The 25,733-nt window shown below is 39.8% G+C and overlaps 1 protein-coding gene across 4 annotated transcripts in view; it reads right to left on the reverse strand.

Moving 5' to 3' along the window:
• Nucleotides 1-25,733, reverse strand: part of SEMA3D (semaphorin 3D) — a 147,995-nt gene that overhangs the window by 91,073 nt on the left and 31,189 nt on the right. For all 4 annotated transcript variants that reach the window (XM_040595919.1, XM_040595918.1, XM_040595916.1 and 1 more), the window contains one exon: nt 11,478-11,669. In XM_040595919.1, the coding sequence (XP_040451853.1) occupies nt 11,478-11,592 (115 nt within the window). In that variant the 5' untranslated portion in view covers nt 11,593-11,669. The remainder of the gene's footprint in view (nt 1-11,477; nt 11,670-25,733) is intronic.

Below are 25,733 nucleotides of genomic sequence, written 5' to 3' on the forward strand. Positions count from 1 at the left end.
ACCCAAAGCACACCCAGTTAAAGCATGAACTAAAAAATGCACACTTATGTTTATGGAAGTATGTTTTAGTTGTGTTTTAACTGCAAACACATTTGACTGACGAAACAGCTGCACAAATAACTTGTAAAGTGTTATTATTGCAGAGATGATTAAAAGCTGCTTTGTGACTACATGTTATCAGTGAAAAAATGCAAAAGCCCAATTCACAAACTTCACAGAGCCAAACCAAATAATTAACTTTAGACAGCACAACTCAAAACATATCTGAGTGAAACATTTGTTTATCTGAAGACCTAAGACTGCACAGGTTCCCTTTTCCTAAGTAGTTTATCTCTCTTGCAAAACTGCCAAAGTAAGCAAACTCACTGTTGTTTCCAAAGCAAAATTAAACCACCTTTTTTTTTAAAAAGTGATACTGTGGATATTTAAACAATATGCAGTACAACTGTAACTCAGTATAAATGATTGGCAAAAGTATGATCTTTGGTAACACGTAGACAATTGTTGGTATCTCAACAAACATACCGGTCCAGCATCCCTGCCTGGCACAATGATAGACTTAAATAGTACCAAATGTCCTCTTTAAATTAGAGGCAGAACATGCAAACAAGTGACCCATCACCTCTCTTTCATAATTTTCAATTGTCAGGGCCAAACTTACTTACCTTCCATCCCTTCACCTCTCACAGATCCTCAGCCTGTGTAATCAGTAAATAATCTGAGTCATTTTACTGAAATCTGCTTTCTTACACTTCAGCTTTAATTTAAATTCTCTTCAAAGTATGTATTCTCCTAATAGCAAGAGGATATTAAAAGCATAAAACTTCTTCCTTATATCTAGCAAAGCAAAACTTTAGTCCATTATTTAAATCAGAAGCCAGTTTTCTTCACAACTATATAGACAAGGAACTGTCAACTTAACCAGAGACCACCTTCTAGCCCCACCTTTTAAAATTATCTTCCATCAACCTGAGCACCAAAACTTGAGATAAATCCTCTGCCCTGTTCTGAGGAAGATGGCTTATAAACACACCTATTCCTAAAGCCATTCTGAACATCCACATTACTAGAGCCATAATAGCAAATAACCTATGAATTTACCGACCCTAGGAAAAAACAGCTTTAAATAAATTCTGCCATTCCCACTCTCCTGAGTTAGTTCAATTTTTAGGTATCTTAGAACAACTCAAAAGAAAGCAATTTCAATCATGCCCTGGTTAAATATTTCCCAAACTCTTGTCCCTCCCAATTTATCAGCCAATCAATTACAGGGAAAACAAGAGAGTGATGATAGGCTTCAGGTGGAAATAATGGCAAAATCCTCTTTAACTGGCTAGCTTGAAAAAGATGAGTTAAACTCACTGATTGCCAGTCAGTTTTACTGCTCTAACCAGCCTACTACCTCATTCCATAAACGTTCCATTTACCTCAAGGTGCATACCCATATGACCTGCCATCAGAAAGACACGAATGTTATGATAGACATAGCCACGGGGAATGAAGTGTGGAGATCAGTCCACACTCTGAGGAACAGGCAACCTAAGCAAAATGCCCTGGTGATAGGCTGTGCCTAGAGATGGGCAGCATCAAACCCATCTCAGGGATTGGATGCTTGCGGTAACTTGCATGAATGAACACGCGCTGCTCTGCAGGGGTAGACTCATCCTTTCCTGCCTGGAAAAAGTGTGTTGCACTCTGTAAGTACGTTCAGGTGTTAAAAATGTAACATGGTGATTGTATTTGGCACTGTAAGGTACACAGCTCTTCCTTTGTTGAAGTATGGTTTGTAAAATTATATGCAGTGCTATCCCTCCTTTCTAAATAAATTACTGTCATTATCTTGCACTTGCCTTCAAAATAGTACAAACCCTTCATTTCAGACTTTCTTCAGAATGATGCAAAAATGGCTGGAGTATTTTCAAGCATCTGTACCTGCAATTTTCAGCTCAATACATCTTCTGAGAAACTTCTGAGAACCTGATATTCTCTGGGGATGCACCCAGCACCCTGAGGACAGACAGAGGAGCTGTTTGCTGCATCTCACAGCCCACGTATCTGTGGCCTGATAAAACAGCAGGCTGTGCCATTGCTTCTGCCCATACTATCTGGTAGCAGCTGTACAGAACATGACCTATTTTTAAATCCTTACTCAGCTTTTACTTTGCCGATGACATTACAGCCTTAGGAAGTCAGATAAGTGGACTTTGTTTCACACTTGGAGCAAATGAGAATTTTGCTGTGGATTTCAGTGTCCAGGATTTAAAGTGCACAGAGTTTTCTCAAGTAAATCCGGGCTAGAACAGGCTATAGGAACCTGGATTTGGGCTCAGTAGCAGGTCTGACACTACCAATGGCTGTTGACAGATCTCTCTGGCAGCCTGACTCACTTTATTTAAACTTGCTTTCTCAGACTATGCATGTGACTTCAGGAATTGCTCCATTGCACCTACAGCCATCCTATATGAAAGAAACTGCTTTCAAAATGGTCAGATATCTTAACAATACTTGTGCTTTAACATTTTTCTCACCAGATTCAAATGTATTTGCAAGCTTCCTCATGAGTGTCCTGTTCATAACAAAGTAGACAAGGCTTTTGTGCTAAAAGATGAGAGACCTTGAACTGCAGTGGCATGAAGAATTCTGTTTAATAACAGTGTCAGATGGCATGGGCCTGGAAAACAGATTAATATTGATACTAACAGGCTTAGGAGAGATACAGAGCAGTACGAGCTATTCCTGAAGAAGGTGAGTTGTCAGTGCAAAGGACAGCTAATGCCAAACAAACATTTACTTGCTCAGTTGTTTTATTAGTACCTCTGTTTTCAAGACTTTGTTGACTATCATTGCTATTATTGAAAACTGTCTGTGATTTCCACACTAGTGTAATTACATACTACATACCAGTTGTAACCAGTGTCTGTGAGCAACACAGATTTTTATGGAAGCATTCACTAGCTGTACATGCCAGCCTTCCCCTCCCTCCCCATGCTCTACAGACACACAGACACACACCCTACTTGCACTTGCACCAAGTCCCAGAGCCAGACCCTCGGTTTAGCCACTGGAACCTGCAATAATTTTATCAGTTGAGGATCTAGCACTGAGTGTATAGCAAGAAGCCATGGGGGCCATTCATCTCTCCGACTCCAAGCATTGGACCAGAGCCCACACAAGCTGTATGGTCAGGCTGTAAAGCTAAATAAAATTCAGACACAAAGTCCTAACTACTAACAGCATATGTCCTTGCCAAAGGGGCTGATGAGAGCTGGAGCTGGTGCAAGAGAAAGGCCCAGTCAGTGCATCTGGGAGCAGCTGATGGAGGAAAGAAGTACATATGTGTGTTTGGGGGGAAGGGAGCAGCGAGAGAGATGTCCTCCTTCCAGAAGCAGCACATTATGTTGGCTCAGCAGCCATGAAACCACTGTCTGAGAGCCTGTAATATCTCTTAAGTCCTGATAATCATTCAACAGACCTTCCCACAGTTTCTCTGAGGGCAAGGAAATCTCCTCGTAACTGGCCTTGAGAAGCTCTTCTGGTTTTTTGACTCAACCAAGACAGGCCCAGATGGTTGGGGAGGCAGAGCAGGTACAGTAAAGGAGGTGAAACCTGTTCTGGGAAACAATAACCAGCTCCCCAGTCTGACTAGCTGCCCAGGGCGCAAAGGCAGCATTTGGCAGGGCTGAAGGGGCTGCAGCAGGAGTGCCTGCACAGGAAAGGAGGCGATGGGCCGGGACCTCTACAAGCAGATTTACCTGCCAGTGGAACAGATATTTCCGCTGCTGGCAGCAAACCTGCTTTAGGAGGTTCCTGCTTGCTTTCCCCACACATAACTGCTTGTTCCTGTCCCCGCAGGGGGGTTCCCTTTCTGGCATGGGCCAGATAATCTTTCTTTCCCATGCTCTGAATGAGGAAGGAGAACCTATATAATGACAGTGGCATTAATATTGTAGGTGTTTCTTCAATCGTGACTGCTGGTTGAGTTCACAAGGCAAAACTAATAGCCCTGCTCTAAATTGCTACAGAAGTGCAGTATGAAGATGCAATTGCTATAGGAAAGCACCGGTTAAGTCAGTCATCATCTGGGGTAGCTGCACAGGACAGAGATTTTTTTAAGAAGCTGTGAGTTGAATGCAGATAATGATTGTTTTCACAAAACTTCAAAGATTTTTCTCCTTTTATTCTTTTTCCAATTTTCTGGATATATTTCACTTGATTAAAAAGCAAGGAAGCGTAGCAAAGTAACTCAATTAGCTAATGCGAACGTAGGTTTTCAAAATAGTTTTGCACTGGCAATAGCAAAGGACCCCTTCCAGTAATGAAAATAAACCCAACTGATGTTATAATAGCTTGGACTAGCATAATATTCTCCTATGGTAAAGTGAAATCTCATTATCAGTTACACTTTCTGCTATTGACAGGAGTTTTCTTATGAAGCCATTGATGAAGGTCATCAAATGTTTGTAGTGATTCCCTTCGATGTTAGTTGTGTAGGAGTTGTGCCTAGCAACTTCCATCAGATTCAGTCCCATGTGCGGCTGTGCAGGTGGACCCAGTATCTGCCTTGTAGACTTAGGCAATAGGACTGTACTAACTAAAAGTTACAGGGCAAAGGATATCAGAGATGTGCATCTGCACACACTGTATTACCATCCTATGTGCACCATCATACTACCTCCTGTCAATTATTAGTATATAGGCATAAGGTATTACTTAATATTGGGGGGTGATATTTTTTATTATTGATATTTATATTTATTTATCCATTGGGGGGCACCAGTGGGTGTCATATAGGGTGCTGTTGTGATACATATCTAGTGAGAAATACTTTTCAAAGAAATCCAGGGTGCACGGGTGATGCAGTCTTAAAGTTAACCCAAAGCTGTCAGATAAACTGAACATATAATTTTGGTGTCTTCAGTAACCTCAGCCTAAGGTTAACTCTAAGGTACAGACGGTGTACTTCTCTGGGACAGGCAGAGTTTGGATCACAAAGGAGAGCACCTGTTTTCCCAAATTAGTGGGAAAAAAGGTACCTTTGTCACTCCCCCTCCCTTGTCTAAACACCCCTATCAACCACAGCTAGCCAACCCCTCTGATTTCCCTCATAGTCCTCTGGCATGATAAATAAAATTTTGTCTCTGTCTCTTTCTGCTGTCTCTGTGTATTTATCTCCAAAGGACTTTGACTACAGAACAGACCTCCCCTGCACCCCTCGGCCCTTCTCTGAGGAACTCATCTATAAATGGAACAGCAGAAATGGGGAGGGAGGAAAGGGAAATAGGATGTGACTCAAGGACCTGCGCCGCAACCACAGATGTCCACTGCTAGGCACACGCTGACGTCAAGAGGATCGTGCCCTCAAATTAGTGCATAGACAGAGAATGAGGTTGGGATCTTTGAAACTACTTCGAATTGGGTTTGCTTTGCAAATGTATTTAGTAAAAGTGCAATTTGAGAAATATTTTTGAAAGTACCCTCTTTGAAGCTGATGCTACTGATCATGTATCTTTCCCACATTCTTCTCCTAAGGAGACAGTTTTCCGTGTTGTCTCATTCTCCTTTTCACAAGGGACCAATCATTCTTCCCAAAGCCTTACATTTTTATTTTTCCTTTCTCATCTTCTGGGATTTAATCAGGTGAACATTCAGCAGAATAGTTTGGTGTTTTGTGAACACAATCCTTTCTATCTCCAATTGAGGCCCTTTTGTGATCTCAAAAAAAAAGAAAACTGTTGTGAGCTACAGGCTGTTTACGCTGTTAAGAGGTTGATACAGGTCAGTTCTCTAAGGTTATTCTTAGTTCAACTGCTATGTAAACTGCTGATGTCACTGACTGGAGGCTGCTCTCCAGGACATTATATATATGGTAATTATATGACAGAAAATGCAACATATAGTTGGATCTGACCTCCAAGTTCACTAGTTTAAAAAAGGAAAATAATGTTTGTAAGAAAGTTGCTGGTTTTCATGTTACTAAAATGTAATAAATGCCTTCAAGTTTATACTTAGTCTACAGCATATACAAGAGTCTTTCCTCACATGGACAGCAATGCTCATCCATCTTCAACCCAGGGTACATTTTAAGTCTCAATGTGCACTGCCTGCAGAAAGCACATTTGAGACAAAACAGGCAAAAATCTATTTTATAACTAGAAGATCACCTGAAACTAGGACCTTAACTCTCACATAAATCTTTTATGTTACTCTACAGAGGAACCTGAGAGAGATTTTTCTGAGAAATCACAGATCAGAAAAAAACCCACATCAAATGAGACAAGGTATTCAAGAAAAGCCGTGCTTCCTCACTCAGCACATCTTTCTTGATCTTCATGGACATTCAGAATTACAGCTGCTGCTATTACCACAAAAGCATGCTTTTACTGATCTTTCTTCTTCTTCCTGCAGAGCAAGCACAGCTGCTGAACTGCAAGCTCATTTCTAGGCTTTTTCATCCATCACCAGTTTACCATATTCCAACCATTCATAGTTGTGCAACACCCCCAGTGTGGTACTGGGATGACCACAATGTCACGGACAGTTTAAATGAGACTCACGGAGCTATGCAATTGTAACTATATTTTACATGCACCATTAAACAATGCATGACATGGAAATAAGACAGCTTTACTGAAACAGAACAAACTAACTGCTCTGATGCAACAGTTAAGCATCTCTTCAGTTACAAAATGAAAGAGGTTTAAAGCAGAAAGTATTTAGAAAGAAGGATGCTTGAGGTTGCAAAGTAGCATGTTCAAAGGATAATGTTTAGGGCACTAAGGAAATGTACTAATCCAGTCAAGTTTTCAAAAGAATTCCTGACACCAAAATGTTATCCTCTGTTCGTTTTTTTACCATGTTGTAAGAATGGATCACTTAGAGTGAAGGAAATCATTTATGGAAAACGCTGCATGAAGCTAAACAATCCACAAACGTGGCTTATTTCCATGAGAAGCTGATGATTTAGCATTGTCACCCTTCAACAGAGGAGACAGAATTGCTTGTCTTTAGTTTACTTACTTAAGATGAAAAAAGCGAGGAGTGGAAACATGATCCTAGTTCAATTTACTTCAGTGGCAAAACTCTTGCCGTGACTTTAGTGGGAGTGAGGCTGCATCTTAATTCATTCAATATGAAGAAGAAAAAAATCAGCTGAGAATAATGTTCTTGTTTATTAGATTTAGGTGACTGCCATAGCTGTTTTTAACAGTGTTAAGTAAATCCTGTTTTAAAAGCCAAAGGCTGCCTTCAGTCTTGCCTTTTCCTGTGTGCTGTATCACAATGCAGGAACCTGGTCCTCTGACCGAATCAGCACTGGTCACAGCCAGAGTGATGCTTTTGGGGCATGGCTGCATCCCTGCATGGGAATGATACACGTCTGTGGATGTCAACATGGATATGTCACAGGTGACAATGTCCAGATCTGGGCTGGGACATATAGCCCCAGCCAAGAAAGCAGGGTACACACTTTTGTAATATAAATGTATTCTTTGAGAGCACAGACTACCAAGATGTCCATGGAAAGCAACAAAGTAAAGGAAATCAATAGGCTTATATTTTCATTTAGGAGTCTGTATTTCTAATGGAAAATTTTAGGATAGCCACAAATTGAAAAAGGTTGAAATTTATTTTGGTTTTGTTTTTTTTTTTTCCTAGACGGCAATCTACCTTCTGGTCTGGTTATTCTCTGCATCTGCCTATAATGCAAAACCTAGAAATGCTCACAAAAAAACCTGTATAAAGATACCTGTCAATAAATTGGCAAAGACTACTACCCAAAAGATAGAAGACTCTCTACCCTGTATGAATTATACACACTCGTGTGTATGAATTATGACACAGGCCCTTCCATTCTTTAGTAACAGAACTGCTGCTGCCTCATAAGTGACATCATAGGACGAGCCTGGTAGATAAAAACCTTCTGCATTTGCTGCAGAGGTTTGAGTGAGGATGCTAAATGAGGTAGCAGACAATGAGGATGTGCTGCTTGGGGAAGATGAATGTCACTTCTCTGCTTGAGCAGTTCTGCAGTTTGGATGATGGTCACTGGGTATCTCCAGCCACACAAAAATGAATTATAAACACACACTGTTGCTCCGAGACTGAATGTAGTGATGTACAAAGACTATTAAAACAGGAAGTATTACTCAAAATTCAGGCCCTAGTTTTCTAAAGATGGTAATCTTCTACTAGAAGACAGCTTGTTTACCTTTTCCTAATATTAAACCTATAACATAATAATAAAAACACCTCATAAACTTGCAGAAGTATCCTAGAGATAGAGACTAATTCAGGTCTATGTAGTGGCAGCACCCTAGAAACACATGACAGCAGTGACAGTTTCTGGCATATGAATGACATGCACCAATATCTAAAAGATAAAGTCTAAGTGAAGAAGACAAAATGTTAAGAATTATTCAATTAATAAATCAGGGAAAATATGGGAATATAGGATGAGATATGTAATTAAACATCATAGTGTATTATATCAACACAGGTGGAGTATACATGACTTTATATTAAAAAAATATATTTCAATTCACTTGTGTGCGATTGTGGTTTTATGTGTGTGTGATTTTTTTGAACATATTTTTAGAACAGGGGCAAAAAGTAATGGAAGTCCATCATATGACATCATGTTGATATGCACATCATTCACTGGAATAGCTGTATCTTAACATTTCCAGCACAGATTTCCACCCCATAAGCTACCTCACAGAAAATGAAAACCTGTAAAATCCATGCATACAAGCTCTAAAATTTTAATTGCTGTCGAAACACAGAGGACCTGTGATGCATTATGGTTTACTGAAGCACTCTTATGGTTATAGACACATCTTCTAGCTTCCCCACCCTGCTCCTTCTCCCTCTTCCTCTATCCACCACTGATTTCTTTCTTCTTTCTCTGTTTCTTCCTTCTCTGTGTTCCTTTAATACTATTCCCTCTTCCTCTTTCTCTCTTCTTGTCCCCTATGCTTCTCCATTCTCAGCATTCACCTCTTGATATTCCCTTTCTTGTCCTTACTGTCAGGGCATGGGAAGAAGCAGTTCTGAAGCCCTCAGCTGAGTTGCGCTGGGCAATGGTGTTGCAGCTGGGCGATGAAGTAACGGCAGGGGAAAGTCCTGCTTGCTTCCAGCTCTCTTGCCTGAGCAAATGCTCAGCTCTTCTGGGAAGATGGCGCTATGCCATCCCATAAACACATTGCACTTGGAAGAGGATGAAACCTTCCCTTCAAGGACAGCATCTTTAGCAGCCAAACGAACACACATGTGTGACCAGGTTTTCAGGGCTGCCTATGTGGCCAATTTTGGTCAGTTTTCCATAAAGAAGGAAAAGGGCCCTGTATTATCATCCTCATGACATTTCAATTCTTAATTCCCAAGAATGGAGATGCCAGGAGTTGTCAATGACATGACTGTAACAGTTTTATGAGAACTGGCAAGACAGTTAATTTCTCCTGCATCTTTTTCTCAGAAACCTTGGAATTATTTTGGCTGGAATACTTGAGGTTGGGAAGAGAAGGTAATCTGACAACTGTATCAAATAGTTAGGACATCTGCCATGCTGTTGTTATCAACAACAAAAATATGACTTCATAATGACAAGGACTACCTGCGCCATTTACAATGTAAAGGTATGAAAACCAAGCAGTAACTTTTTTCTTGTTCCCTGTTAAAAAAAAAAAATACTGCGCACCCTCACACCCCACACCCCCTCCCCCCCCAAAAAAAAGGCAAGAGAAGGTACAATGAAGTCTGATAATTCTCTTTTCCTTTGGCTTTTCAGTTCCATCACAGCTCTCCAAATTAAGATTTATGTGCCATTTTGTATCTGTTGTTGATTTTTTCCCCCTACAGGGATATAGGTGGATAAGTTTGGATAGGAAACCGTATCCCTGAAGCCAAACTGAAAGGTTTATAAAGTTGCTAATAAAAGTTTGGGTCAGGGCCTAGATATCAATCATCCGTTCATTGTCCTTTTAAACGAGCTCAGGCTTTTTCCCAACCACTCCCAGCAGGTCTCTGCCACTATTTTAAACTAAGATTTCAGCGACTTCTTTTTTTCCTGTGTTGACCTCAATAATTTTTCTCTCTCCCCCTCCTTACCTGCCAAACGCATCCATCAGGATTTTGCCAAAGGCTATCTGCTTTTGAAGTTAAGAGGAATTCACTAATCGTGAGTGTCAAATCTGTAATAAATGCCATCACCATATGGTATATGCTGCTATTGGGAATTATCTCAAAAGACCTAGCTGTGAAAAGTCTGGCTCTGTGTTAGGAGGGTTTTATTGCTAGCTTTCATAACTCATGTCAGGTCTTTCAGTTTCTGTATTCATTGGCTTCAGTGAGTGCAAATGTTTCCTGAATTTATAAAAATGTTGTCAAGATCCCTTGATCTCTCTTCCTCTGTCTTCCTCGCACAAACGTATATATATATACATGGCGGAACAGCATACACAGTGGCATGCGAATCTAGCAGAAGGGAAGATTGTAAATAAATAGTGTGTCGTTGTGCTTACTCAATAAATTCCTGTGTGTGTTAAACTCATGATAAACGTATCATAACTGCTGATGAAGGCTTTAAAGCCTCCCATCCCATCGCACCACCCTGAGTGCAATCCTGCAGTGTATAGGAAGACTTAAGTTTGAAACACTGAGAGCAGAATTCGCTCCCACGAGGGCAGGGTGCTGACATAACAGAAAAATAGCTAACTGGAGAGCTTTAACTGAAGAAGACAATATCAGTGGTGTATCTCTGCACTATGTAAAAACTGTGGAAGCGTGCTGTATGTTCAAAGCTGCAAGAAATCTGCCTTCTATCAAAATTTCTCCATCAATACATAAATGTGTCTGTGTTTAAACCTCTCAGCCTGTAACATTCTCAACAAGAAGTACACACAAGGTTAAGAAATTCCTCAGAAAAGCCCACTTCCATGATCCAAAGAGGTAAGAAGAAAGAAAACAACATTTCAGGTTTCACATACCAACCTAGTGATAGAGAAAAAAAGTAATTAAAAAAGAAAATGTCAGTGCCATCTGACGCACTCGGGGCAAGTCTCTCGACTTTCCTTGATGCTCTAGAAAGGTGTGGGTGTCCTCAACATCCCACATCATCCTCACCAGCCACATGAAAATGTCTCCAACAGGCTTCACGGTGTTTCTAGTAGCACTAGAAACTTATGTTTAGGCAATGACTCTCCCTTAATTTATGTATAGTATATTAATATCCTCTTGGAGCAAACTGAAACAATAGTTTAAAAACCCAGTTATATTTCAGAAGCATGTTCCCCTCCACCCAAAAAAAGATAATTTAATACTGTCCCTAGGCAGAGTTCATTTATCTTCAAGGTTTCTAGCACGTGTTTCTGGGAACTGTAGGGACAGCATTTCGCTTTCCTAGTTACTAATACAAATGAACTGCTGGCAATATCACATCAAAACAAAAGTCACAGAATCAGAAAAACTACTGAGAAGTTTACCTTTATAGGAAAGCTTAAGTCTTGGGATATTTTGTTTTGACATTCCAGTGACCGGAAGGAACAGCATCGCTAAAGATAGCAGGCTGCAGGCATGTGGTACTTGGGAAGCTCTCATTTTGGTCTCTTCTTTCTGTATCTTCTTTTGCACTACGGTGAAGTATCTCCCCACTTTTCAAACAATCCAAATTTAATCTGGAAGAAAAGCAAGACATCAGTAGAATTTTTTTGCATTATTATATAAACAATAAATCTGAAAGCAAGCCAGGCCTGTCTTTAAAGAGTAGTTCATTTAAGACACTTGTTACAGAAGTATGTTTTCCTCTAGTAAAAATCAAAATGTTGTAAATCTGCTTCTTTACTACTAAACTTACACGCTCTGAGACTGCAAAAATACGTCAGGTTTTCAAGCACGAACGTACAGCACAGCCAAAGTTTAAGCAAAATTAAATTAATGCAGTATCCATAAAAAACACATTTGCCATTCAAAAATGACGATGCAACTTGTCGGTTCATACTGCTCCATTAGACATCTCAATATTGTATAGCTCTCTCTTTATCTCAGTACAAGAGCTATTGTATGTTTACACTATGACTAGAATAAACTATAATATCTCAGATACCATGGGCATACAAGCTGAGTTAACATTGAGTACATACCCATCATAAACTTTCATAAATAAACTCAGAAAATTGGATAGAGCAAGCAGTTGTGTTTAGTTTTAATAGAGAAAAAAAGTCAAAGCAGCTGATGGATTTAAATGTGCTTTCAGTATGATATTTCCAGCAGAATAACTGCCTCAGTTCACCCACCAAAATGTCCTATAAACTTTAATGAGCGGTTCATGCTGAGGTCAATAGGCTGATATGGGACTGTGTTAGCACAGTGTGCAACTAAGCCAGCTTTGCAACACTTTTCACTTAATAACAGTCATTCATATTCCATAAATCTAAAAGTGTTTTACAAATGAAAGTAATTATCACTGTCCTTATTTTCCCCATGCAAAAACAGAATCATAAAACTGCAGTGAACTTAATTCCTCAAGGTCACACAGGCACCACAGTAGCTGAACAGAAAGCAGCAACAGCAGTCCTGGTGTCCTGGTTGTACCCAGTTCTAAGGGATACTTTTCGCCCAATAACTCCACTTTTGCATAGGAAATTATTTGAAATGGAATCCTGAGTTCTGAAGGCAAAATTTTGATGGTTAATAAATCACAGAGAAGAGTATGAAAATATTTGTGAGACCAGATACTTCCCCCTACAAGTGCATGACACCAGAGGTCAAGGGAGATAGTTGGTGAAATGACCAATGTCAGTCTTTGAGTAAAGCTGTAAATCGAGGAGTAAGGAAATGTTATGTTTAGTGGAGAGATTAATGGCTCATGACTTGCCATGAAAATTCTTTTCTGAAAGGTACCAAAACCGCCCAATTAAAAGAGCAATCCTAGTGCCCACATCGGCCAGTGCTTGCATGGACATCATGGGAAAGGCTCCAGGTAAGCCCCTGAGAGATGCAGCACAGCTCGCAGCCCCTCAGCCTCGCCACCGGTCTGGCACTCAAGCTGCCTGCAGCGCCGGTGCCAAAGCACCTCTGTCAGCTGCAGAGGTGTCCAGAATCAATTCAGTACCTCATGATGCTGGCAGTACATCCTTCCCGGCATGAAGGGACTGGAAAGAGGACCCCCTCAGTTCTCTCTGCCAGAGGAAACCTCTCTCAGAGGAAGCTGGGGCTTTCCAAGCTTCCAGACATTCTGTCAATAGCAAAAGACAAGGGATCCTGTGCGAAGCGCATGATGGGGAAAGAGAGGGAGGCAAACGATTTGCAAAATGCCCAAAGCATCGTTCCTACTGCAGAACATTGAGCTTCTTTCTTCTCAATCCCTTCCTCAACCCTCACATTCAGTGTCTGACTGCATGACTTTTGCCCAAGTGCCACTACGTATTCATGAGATGGCATGGAAAGAAAAGAAAACAAACATAAAATTCCTTCGGTTCTCCTTTCCCTTCTCTTTATTAGTATATAGGATCCTAGAGAAGGCCCTTACTTCTTCCATGCCAGTACATGTATTTGTGGTCAGACTATGAGGCACTGTTGTTGACTAGGCTATCATAGGGTTATATCACTGTAAAGAAGTTTAATTTTGGAGGGAGGGAGGAGGGGGAGGACTATATTAAGACAAGAGACACCAGTTCATCTTCAGTGGGATGATGAAGACAAACCACACTTCAAAAAGAAGCCATTAAGAGCCATCTAACTGCAAATAGCTGTGAAGACATGGCTTGAGGGTCTGGGCCTTAGCCAATAGGGATCTCACCAGAGGATTTGGGGCTTTTTTTCTCCAGGCAAAGTACAGTGAAGAATCAGGACTAAATCTGCCACTTATAGAAAAAAAATGATGTCTGAACACATGTCATTTGCTTGATTGAGAGGACCAGAAACAAACTTGGACCTTTGGCCACATCTCACAACCTGATGTTTTCACACGAGATTCTTTTGGTAATAGGAACTTTCCTTTGTGGATTTTTTTTTTTTTCTCCCCACGCCACACACCCCCCTCCCCCACAACTTCTTTCCTCTTCTGCTTGAATAATGTCTGTGAAAAACCGTGTGCTTTAATTTCTGACACAAGGCAGTTAGTTTATATTGGAGGCAGTTTCTCTGTGAGCTCAAGCCAACCCTGTCTTGCCCTAGATTCATTGCAATCTAGCCAGATTGTCAAATATATTTTTATTTTATGATGATCTTCTAACATAATTCCAGCTTCCGCAAAGAGTCCTTCCAGCAGTCTAATGACTAACTCAGGTTAATGAACTTCAGACCAACTAACTGGCCATTAATCTTCAGGAAATATCCTTCCTTTTTGTAACATATGCAATGTCAATCAGTGTCCTGTGCTGAAAAGAGCCATAGTCACGCTGCTCAGAAGTAACTGGACCCAGGAACAGAAATAAAATATAAAACCTAAAACAAAATTTAATTCCCCTGTCCTTTTCTCCCCTCAAAAGTAAGAAGAATGTTGTCAGAAGAGGAAAAAGTGTTGTTTCCATTAGTTTTTCAATACTTCTGCTAAGCACCAACACACTCTGAAACTCCCTCATTACGAGCAGACCCAAAATAAATGAGGAAAAAGAGTTTGAAAAGAAAAATGCCAAGACTAAAGCAGCCTTCCCACCTTGGCTTCAGCAAGGAAATATCTGCACTGTGTTAATTATCACCTGTGAGACCAACTGGAGAAGGAAGCTATGCATCCACCTCGCTGAAATAGGGGTAATTCCAGTGGAATAAAGGAGCTTTTCTTTGCCCCACATGGGGGTGGGGGGTGTGATGCTGAAGACAGGCTGAGGAGCCTGGCTCCATCCTCCTAGGACCTCCCCTTGGGGCTCCTAAATTTGTAGCAGGCTGTAGCTTAAAACTGCCAAAAGACAAGATGTCAATCTGCTGGTGTCCTGCCATCTTGCCAGAGAGGCAGCTGGAAGTAACTGGCACATGCGTGATGCCACGTCCTTGAAATGAGTTGTCACCTCCCTCAACCAGTCCGATTTAGTGGAGCCTATAAAACAGATTGCTACGAAGCTACTGTCTGAAACAAGAAAACCTGGAGCCAATTTACTAAACATAATTTATTCCAGGCCTTTTGTTGCAATAAACAGAGCTCTTCAGCCTTCTCAGACACAGAGACAGTAGGGAGCTCTGTGCTTATGGGACTCTTTTCAGATCACTCAGCTCAAACCTATCTAAATGCAAAATCTCACATTCACAAATACTGTGTAGGTTTCCCACTTCTCCTGGCGTCATGAAGTCCAGGAGCTGGAAGGACTGTGACCCATCTTACAGCGCACACATTTTTAACAGTAGTTCATGTAACTCTCTGTTTAATCCCATAACAAAAACCTACACAGAATTGGAGGATAATTTCAAGCCTGTCTCCAGCACTAGTTTTCTGAAACCATTTTAAAATTTGGAATTTTGTACTCCGATAAAGACAACAATGGAAACAGCCTGCAGCAAATACAGGAAAAGTGACTACCCCAAGGGTATGGCTCAGTTGTACTGAATCAAATAACAATGTTACAAATTGCAAGTACTGAAAATCTAGAGAAGAGACCAAAAGATGCCCCTTGCAACATCAACCACATAGCATGAGTGGCCTGTTAGACAAACATATTGCTTTAAAAGATTTAAAACTAATTAGCTGCAAAAAGAAATAAAAAGAACTACACCTACAAATAGAATTTATTGAAAGGTACATTATCTCTTTACTCATATGATACATGTATTTACTTTATATATATATATATATGCATACAAATTTGAGGCACGTTACTTTAACTACAAATATACAGATATGCATTTACCTGTAGATGTCTAACCTATAACTTATCATACGTATTCAAAAAGATAAATTACTATGGTTTTCTAGTGTGTGGTTCAAAGCTGTACAATAACCTTGAACTGGATGTTGAATATTCTGTGTTAGTAAGGGGGAAAACTAAAAGCAGACGTGAGTCAGATTAATAGCTTATAAAATAAAATAGACTAAAAATAAATTTACATCTCCAGACTTACTTAACATTCTTAATTTACTTCTTAAATAACAAAGATGACATTCATCCAGGGTACAATGAAACTATGTTCTTGTACCCCTTAGATAGACAGTCTGTTGATACATAATTTGGCAGAAGAGGCTTTTCTCTTCATTGTGAAATCTTAGTTTAAAGCTAACTCCATCCAAGAACTGGTAAACACTATTATTCACCACTATTCTGCCATTTATTAATCAGCTTTTGTGCTGTTTATAGTGCAGCAAATGTTCGCTTCCAGGATTCAGAAAAATACTTCTTTTTACAAAAAACCCAGATCAGTATTACATCACTTCCCAACGACAGCAGGAATGACTGAATAAAAAGACAATGCCACAATCAGAAAAATTGTGTGAGCCTACAGAAGGTGATTTTTTGTTTTGTTTTGTTTTGCTTTGCTTTGCTTAAATCATTGGGTTTAGTACATCTGGTTTAAGATAAGGTTTTGCCCTAAAGCAGGCTTTGCTATTGATAAATACCCAGGTGAACAGTAAAGATTCATATGAAGCATAACCTAGCATACGATGAGTTTTACAAAGCTTTACAGGTTTTACCTTTACTGAGCTCCTCACAGCATTAATACTCTATCCATTCAACCTGGTATTTAGAAAGCGAGAAAAACCTCTGCTCTGACTCCCACTTGAGAAGAACCAAATAGAGCAAAGAAAAATGAAGGGACTGAGTGGCAAGGAGGATGCAACAGAGGGAACAAAGGGTCAGCAAAAAAAACACCCTGTTTTTATTACAGAGGACCATCTGATAATAAATAAAGCTCTCCAATGGATAGAAAATATGTTTGAGGATTACACTGGATTTTTTGTTCATAAAAATAAACTCAAGCTTAAATAAAAATGGTGACTAAGAAAGTGAAACATGAGAGATGAAGAATGAACTCACTCACTCACTTATTTGGTTTATTTTTTATAGTTGTTTGCATCTTTCTGAAGCTAGTCTACTGATGGAAGCATTTATAAAAGGCAGGCAGTCCATTTTGAGATAAACACTGGTAAGAATGGGTAACCTTTATGGAGTGGTCAGTGTCACACTGCTGTGAAGAGCTTATCTGACCATGAAATTTACTATCAGGGACCTAAAATTATACACATAGGAAATGAGTGCTTTATCCTCCAAAGATAGCAGGATATTTTTCAGGTCAGTGGCAGTGGGGTCAGGATTACACCCAAAGATTTCACATAGACATAGAAATAATCCTTTCAGAAAGTGACAAATAGACAGCCGTGCACACAGGCATGTTATATATCACTAGAAAGAGTGATTCTGAGCAGTTTTATCTGTGGCATTGTATTTTTTGGACATGCATAAATCCAAGACTGAAGATAAAACAAGGGCTACTCTCTAACCCTGGTTCTTTGTATGTTGTGTCTCCTTAAAAAAAAAAAAAAAAAAAAAAAAAAAAAAATCAGACCTGCAGTTTGACATTCTATAGGCTGTTCCTCAAGCACAATGTCTATTGTCCAAGAAAAGGGATGGGATGGAAAGCAACTTGTCATCTTATAATGATATTGCAAAGAAGAGATAGGGAGATGAATAAAAGGTCCCACCAGTCAGATGTGCAACTGGTATCTTCCACATATAAATATCTATATGCTTTTTTACTCTAAAGGTAGATGCATACACATCTCAGATGGTGGGGTTTTTTCCTTCATTCTTTTGGTGGAAGTAACTGTGACTTCAGATACTACATCTGTAATCATAGCTTTCCATAGGCTCTTTATTTAGACTGACATGAGAACACCCTACATGCCTGATCATTAAAAAGAACGAAACCAAATGAAACAAACAAGCAAAAAAACCAAAAGCAAAAAGAAACCCCACAAGCCAAAGCAGAAAGCAGTGTATGGCACGATTTAGCAACACATAAGAATCAAAAGGAACCCTAAGCCAAACCTCAGTGTTACATTATTTTAAGTACAACATGTTTCCCCAGCAGACCAAAAAAGCTTCTCAAGCTATGAAAAGTGATTCTAAGGCAGCTTGTGTAACTTTGGTATCCAAGAAAAGAAAAAGGCGGTAGGATGGAAATTCCTAAAGACATTAATGAAAAGGTAGACTAGATGAAAACTGCTTCGTGCCAAGGACCGTGACATCTGAAGGTTTTTGAAGAGAGCCAGAGAATTTTCCTCTGAAATGTCTGTCACCACCTGCAGCACTTGGGGTGGCTTGGCTTAGCTCTGAATAAAGTAGACAGGGAGAGAATGCTTGCAGGAGGCTTTGCCTGTGGAACAGCCTTGGCCTGCTCTTGAGAAAATACTGAAAAGCCAGAAAAGTGTCATGACAGCTGTCAGAGAAAAGAAATGCTCATTTTGAGGAGACCTGCCTGAACATTTAAACACTAACAGATTGTATTTGTCCTGCTAAAGCCTGCATTAACCCCAGGCAGCACTGTCAGGCCAGCTAAACCACTGACCCTGCAACTACCATTCTTTTGCTGGAAAAAACACATACATACCTACAATGGCCAACTCAAAGGAAGGATTACAGTCTCTTTTTCACCTCCAGGGATTCTTGCCAGTTTTTTGCTATGGAAAAACTCTTCTCTGTACCTCCTTTCATAGGAGACCTTCCACTATCTGCAGGGGTGGAGTCCTCTAGCAGTTCTATTACCAGAGGTATGGACTGGCTGGTATTTCTGGGGCCACCAGTAACTGGTGTCAATGGGGTATTTTACAGATGACTGTGAACAGATTTACAGATTAGGTGAACCAAGACTTGCTCTGCCATGTGTTTTTCATGGTTGTGAAAAAAACAGCTTGATAGGAAGATAGTGTGGCACTGCTGAAATTTGTCATGAATCAAGTCCAGGCTTCCTTCTAGGCACAATACAGCAGCAAGGTAAATGGTAGTACATATTAAAAGCATATAGCCAGTGAGCTGTCTCCATGGATATATTTATAGATCTAAGTAGGTCTTGCATCTTCTTGGACCAAGAAGCTTCTTGGAACAAGATCTTCTGTCCTTGATCCAAACAATCCAGAGCTAAGGCAGTTCCTACTGTTGTTTGACTCCATTCATTGCATCGTATACAACAATACATTACATATTACAGCTATACATGCATCAGAGACACTACCAACCAGCCAACTCTGTGTACAGACAGAAATAGCTTGGTTCTGCTTTCAGCTACCCAACCCGTCCATACAATCATAACCCAGCAGATCCTACAAACAAACAAACCAACCAAAAAAAAAATCAGAAAAAAACCAAAACAAACCTTCCCCAAAATTAAAAGAAAAAAATAAAGAAACGAGGATTTATATTTACAAATATATATATAATGGTAATTTAATTTCTCAAGAAATACTTTATTGTGCTAAAATTTGTAGCTAGATGTATCAGATGTAAATGGAAATGTATTGCCAACTAGATTCAGATTTTTTTTTAAATGCTTGTAGGTACTCACAGATTTTCCAGCTGTATCTAAAAGCTGCCTACGGGACTCAGAGAAAACTAGAATGTTACAAATATTAAAGACAGGCAACTGCATGTTGTACTTGTCATCTTAATATAATTAACGATTTTTTGAATTATTTCTATTGCACTAATCCTAATAGGATGTTTCATTCACTGCCAGTATTACTTAGTTCATTGTCAGCTGTGTAGAAGTCTGATCTGGTAGTTTTCAGAAGAACTCAGGCTAATACAGTTTAGTGATGGTTAAAAAACGTGCACTTCATATGGCAGCTGGGCTTTGATCAAATATGTTTTTGCTATATGCACTGGCATATTTTCATAGCATTCTTTTCATCGATGTATGGGCTCATTATTTGATGCACTGTCTGAATTCTGCAGGGCATATTTGGCAGGGCTTTACTAGATATACTACAGTATGGGGGTAGACATGCCTGATTTTACTTCCAACAATTTTGATTTAATAATTCATGACTATAGACTTAAACTCTGTTGGAGAAGGGGGGTTTATTTGTCCATTGTCCAACTAATTTTGGATCAACATTTTGTGCAGGCAATATGTAAGAAGATATACATATGAACATGTACACTGCTGTGCAGTGATCTGTGTTGGCACATTAACCCAGTTACTATTGTTGTTAGGCTGAATGCATTTGCTTTCTTCCTAGTTTTTTTTAAATGCTGTATTTCATTTGCATTTGGAGGATGTGTGACAGGGAATCAGCAGAGCCACTATAACACATCCCATTTGTAAGCTTACACAATTCACTAACTTAATGTGGACCTATTTCTCTTGATGGGTTTCCCTCAGGTACTCATCACCACAGCTGCTGAGCACTTTAAAACCTTTAATGCCTCTATTGTCTATCCTCTATCCTTGTCATTATGAGTTAAGTGATTTGTTTTTAATGTTACCATAGGAGATGACATCACTCATGTAAGGTCACACCAGTAGTTAGGACCACTACCCACATCCCCTCCATGTCCAGGCAATGCCTTAGTCACCCAGCCACCCTTCTCACCAGGGACTACAGACTGCTGGCTGTGATTTCTGTGGTGAGATCCGTGACTCACATACCACTTCTTCCAGTGTTTTACTCTTGATTTAAGCCCTGGTGCAAACTGCAGAAAATTACAAGCAGTCACGGTTTCATTTTCCATAAACAAGAACTTCACAGAGCTGCATCAGGAGTAATGCGCGGCCAGTGTGAGTCCAGATGGCAGGTTATCAAAGCTTTAATGGTCCTGTGGTCACTGAGCACCAACTTTACCATTTTCAAGGGTTAAAACATGCTGCTATCACACCATAAGAGAACTTTCTGCTTGTGTTGCAGCAGAAATCAATTTGTATTTGGTGCAACAGAGTTGTTTTGCTGGTCTATTTTTAAGCTGCTTTGTGAAGGGTGCTAGCATGACAGTTCCTGGAATCTGAAATAGCCGTACTGAAAAAGAAAACAAGAATTCAGGCATCACCACCTCCATTCAATGCAGAACTATTTCCACTTTGGTTTAAAACCACAATAACTTTCCTTTGTCTCGTGAGGACAAAGTGAGGACGCAGAGTGCACAGATGAATCAATACTTCACTGAAAAATAGCAAAGCTTTTTAGATGATTAACCAGTTAGTCGCTGGGGAGTTGCCATAACCAGAAGATTAACACAAAAAAGGTAGGATGTAAAACACCACCTCTACTTTCCTTTTCCCCAGTAAACACTTGCTTCCTAAGACAATGAGGCAGTCTCAATCTTGAGGGAATCCTGAGGCTCCATGCCCTACAAAGATGGTCAACACTGGAACAGGGGCTCAGAGAAGCTGTGGATTCTCCATATTTGCAGACATCTGAAACTCTACTGGGTGTAGCTCTGAGCAATCTGATCCAAAGCTGAAGTTATCCCTCCTTTGAGCTGCAGATGGGACCACATGACTTCCTGATATCCCTTCCCAACCTAAATTTTTCTATTAGTTCTTTTAACAGCTAATGAATAGAGGAATAGCTGAACTGGATCACACACTGAAGCTCTTCAGCAACTCCAACACCTTTCCACTGACCAACTTAAGGCTCTGGCAGCCATCAAATGGCTTTTCCTAATCTCCAGTGATCACCCCTAGCTTTCCAAGGACTCATCCGATGAGGGCAACACCCACCTGACCTGCTCACAAATCAAGTCCTTTACTACTGAAATCTGACTGAAATCAGGAATGTTTTTCTTTTATAAAACTGACCAAAAGCTGTGGTAATTCAACAGCTGATTCACAAGCAGATCATAAATGCCTGTACCAAGAATACCAAGTGTGCTCAAGACGAGGGAAGTACACACGCTGCATTAGATACAGGACTTTATTCAATATCTCAAGGCTGCTACATAATGTTCACCCACACCATCCTGGTTTGCCCATCCTGTGAGAACTAAACACAGAACCAAGTGTCAAAATTATTGACACTGTATTCAAAATAATGCTTTTGTCTGCACTGATGAGACAAGAAGGGGATTTCTTTCAGGATTCCCCTATTGGAGCTAGAAGAGGAAGCTATGTGAGAAATACTGCTGGATGGACGGCTGACACCCAAACCAAGCCACACAGAGTTCTGCTCACCCAGAAAACAACATATCAGTTGTATGTTCCAGCCTGACCTCTCTTTTCTGCCCAAATTAGCAATTCTTTCCTGCCAGTCTATTATCTCCCAGTTGGATCAAGTGGAAGCCATTGTAGTTACTGCATTAAATGCTTCTCAAGGTTGTGGGGAAAGAAACAACTAGAAAGGATTTGGCCTCCACACCGGCTTAGCTCGAGAAGGGATGTGGTGGAGAAGGATTAAGTTGTGTTTCCATAGCCACAGCTGAGCAGGTGGCAAACATCCACCACAGGTGCTTGTTCTATAGAGGATCCCAATCCCTGGTAAAACAGGCACCCCCCAAAGAAACCAGGTCTTGAAGATAGCCAGGACTCTTCATGTCAGATGAACCCTATGTAAGTTTATGAAACCCCATGGGATCATCATGATTAACTATCTTCTTTAAGCTATTCCCCACCAGGCTTTAGTGCTTTTATGCCATTGACCCCTCGAATTAAAGAGGTAGATTTCTCTTTTCACAGCTGTGATTCAACACAGGGAGGAATTCAGAGACATCTGAAAACAAAGCCAGGCAGAATTTAAAACAAAATCCTTCAATGACAGATTTAGAGAGTGATGGCTGCAGCTGGAGCTTACAAATATAACAACTAACTAAATGAGCAAGCATTATACAAAAGCCCTACATGGACAGACCCTGTGAAGGGCAGTTTATTCACAAGGAACCAGCAAAACAGAACTACTAGGAAAAAATCATGAGAAAAACTAGATATCAGCTGTTCAAAAGGAACTGTGGTCCTAGGGTCCTTCAGCAAACTAAACAGTAACCACCTCTGTGATGAGTAGTTACATAATAACCTGTTGCACAAATTAATTCTTGGGGGTTTTATATATATATATATTTAATCTGCAACACAAAACTCAAATTCCTGTGCCTGGAGGGGAATAAAATACTAGTAAGATTTTTGGGTTTAAAACTTACAAAATATCTTCCATGTGTTCAATTTAAAATATACAGCAAGCAGTACATACATCATTGGGTCTTTGCAAAGGAAATGTATTTCTACTATTCCAGTGTCACAGCTGAGGAAGCTGATGCTAAATGTACTCAGTAGCCATCTTAGGAGAACTTGAAGTGAATAAGGAGTAGAATCAGAGTATATGAATTAATAGTTATCAACGCCATGACCTTAAACATGAGATGCTTCTTCCTACCCAGCCAAATGGGCTACCTGACACAGTACATCAGTTCTAAATAAACAAACACAAAAGTAAAGATGAACTTTATAAAACGCAACAAATGCTTTGAAGATACTCAAGCATGGAACACAGTTACAGAGGAATAAGCCTACTGACCATCTCCACACAGTACTGCAAAAGCAACAATGACTACTGGAAACTCTGCTTCCCATGTCTGCTTGGCGGGGGTATGTGACTTGCATTAGTGGCACAGGGAATAACGTACTTGCACTCAAACACAGGACTGACTGATGTCAAATGAAGTTCAACCATTCATATTAATGGGGATCAGCATTTGTCTGGGGAAATGGAAGTCTCTTGGACCTTAGGGTCATGAATTGACAAGCTATCAAACATTTTCTCTGTTGTTCTGATGATCCTCTGCCCTCAAAGAAATCAGCTGTCTAGACCCTTAGTCCCACTACAGCTGCTTTGCGCTCCTCCTGAGGCACAGAAAGCGCTCAGCGCTAATTCTTACTGTGCAACGTGCAATATAAAATGAGGTCTCACAACTTCCTTTCTAGGATACACAGAACAGTCACATTTCTTTGGAACCCAGGAAAAACATAGACACATACATGTAAACTTAAGTTCTGTTATTCTGGAGATCTGTGATTGACTAAGACATATTGTGACAGAAGCACCATTAATGGGGAGAAAAGAAAAAAGAAAAAAAAAAGCCCCTCTGAAAGCATCACCTAAAAAGAACAAAGAGTAATAATTACCAAGTAATAAATACCAAGAACATTATTGCTAAACTACTATCATCTCAACCATTAACAAACTGGGAGAGGGCAAAAAGCAGTTGCTCTTTCAGATTGATTTTCTGGAAAAACACCTTATTGCAGCATTTTTTCTTGCCAGGTTCCAGAGTATCTATAAGCTCATGGGTTGTAATCACTCTAATGATCAGCAAGCAGTTATTTCAGACGGCTGATAGAAGTCTGTGGCTGATAGAATCTGCCAAAACATTAAAATATGCAAAGAAAAACACTGCAGCAGAATTTTGTTCTTCTTAATATTAAGTAGATCAATTTGAGGAGTAAGGACAGCTATAATTTTCACCATCATCATAGATACTCATCATATTTAAAATAGCAATAATGATACCTATAAAAATAACTTTTTTAAAAAACTACTTTTTTTACAACAATGATTCTGCCAGACAAATGATGATAAAAAGTAGGCTGTTTCCAGTGATATTTACAAGTTATAACCCAGCTCAGTCAGGACATGCAGAGTGAGTCAATTCAAAAAGCCCACTCAAACCTTGGCATCTCCAGTCCTTCAGAGGCACCTCAGCCACATTCTTGTTTTTCAGAAGAGCTTGTATAAACATTAAAAAGCACAAAGCAATAAAAAGATAAGAATCCAGCATGCAAGGCCAATCCTAACAAAGGATGAGACAAATAAAAAAAAAAACAAGATTAAAATAAATGCCTTATGTGCCTAATACATTTCAATATGATGTGTCACTGAATTGACTCATGAACTGTGAATTGACCATGCCCCTTTTAATTGTTCCACATAACAATCTCCCTTCTGAAAAAGAGGAGCATCTTTAGGAGACATAGTTGCTAAAGCTGATTGTTTTTTTGTTTATCAATAGTACGTGTCCTGTAGTGCAAGTTAGGGTACTTAAGTTTGGCTACAGGTTTAGAAAGCAATGCGTAGGACATAGGAGATGTGCAGCTAGATTAGCAAACGCCCTCTGTATGTGCTTGGAGAATTACCAGGAGAAATCACGAAGAAAACAATGGAAATCTGTTTCTCGCAATAATATTAGTGAGACGGAAAAGCTAAAAAAGCAAGAGTGAAGACCTATGCAGTCAGTAACTGAGAACATAATCACATTTGAGCCCCTTTCAACATTAAAGTTGCCTTTCAATTTGCTTTCGTTAGCAATACGTATCACAAAACACACCACTGATTTTCTACATTTAAGCAGTTCTGGGCTTTCTCCACCTTCAACATTCATTTCCTGTTCCAGAGAAACCCTCTCACACAACTCCTTACTTAAATACAAATATAAAAATGTTTGTAATGGCAAGACTGAAGGCTCATCCAGTCTAGTAGTCTGTTTTCAGCAGTAAGTGTGAGGAAGAATAAGAATAGAACATTTATATATGATATTTCCCCACCCTTAGTGCTCCCCTTTCTCTCCATCTATTTTGAGCTCAGGAGATTTCCTGAGCCAATTGTGGCCTGTCTATTTTGTAACCTCCAAGTAGATATCGCTTTCAAGTACTTGTCCAGTCTCCCTTTGAGCCTGTGTAAAATTCTTGCATCTGCAACACCATCTGGCAAACAATTTTGTATGTCTGCTACCCTAAGTGTGAAGAACCACTTCCAATACAGACAATGCAATGTGACAACATATTGATTTCCACCACCTTCATAATATTAGTCAGAAAGTAGATCCCACTGGACAATA

Source organism: Falco naumanni, chromosome 5, assembly GCF_017639655.2.
Source record: "Falco naumanni isolate bFalNau1 chromosome 5, bFalNau1.pat, whole genome shotgun sequence".
Lineage (NCBI taxonomy): Eukaryota > Metazoa > Chordata > Aves > Falconiformes > Falconidae > Falco > Falco naumanni.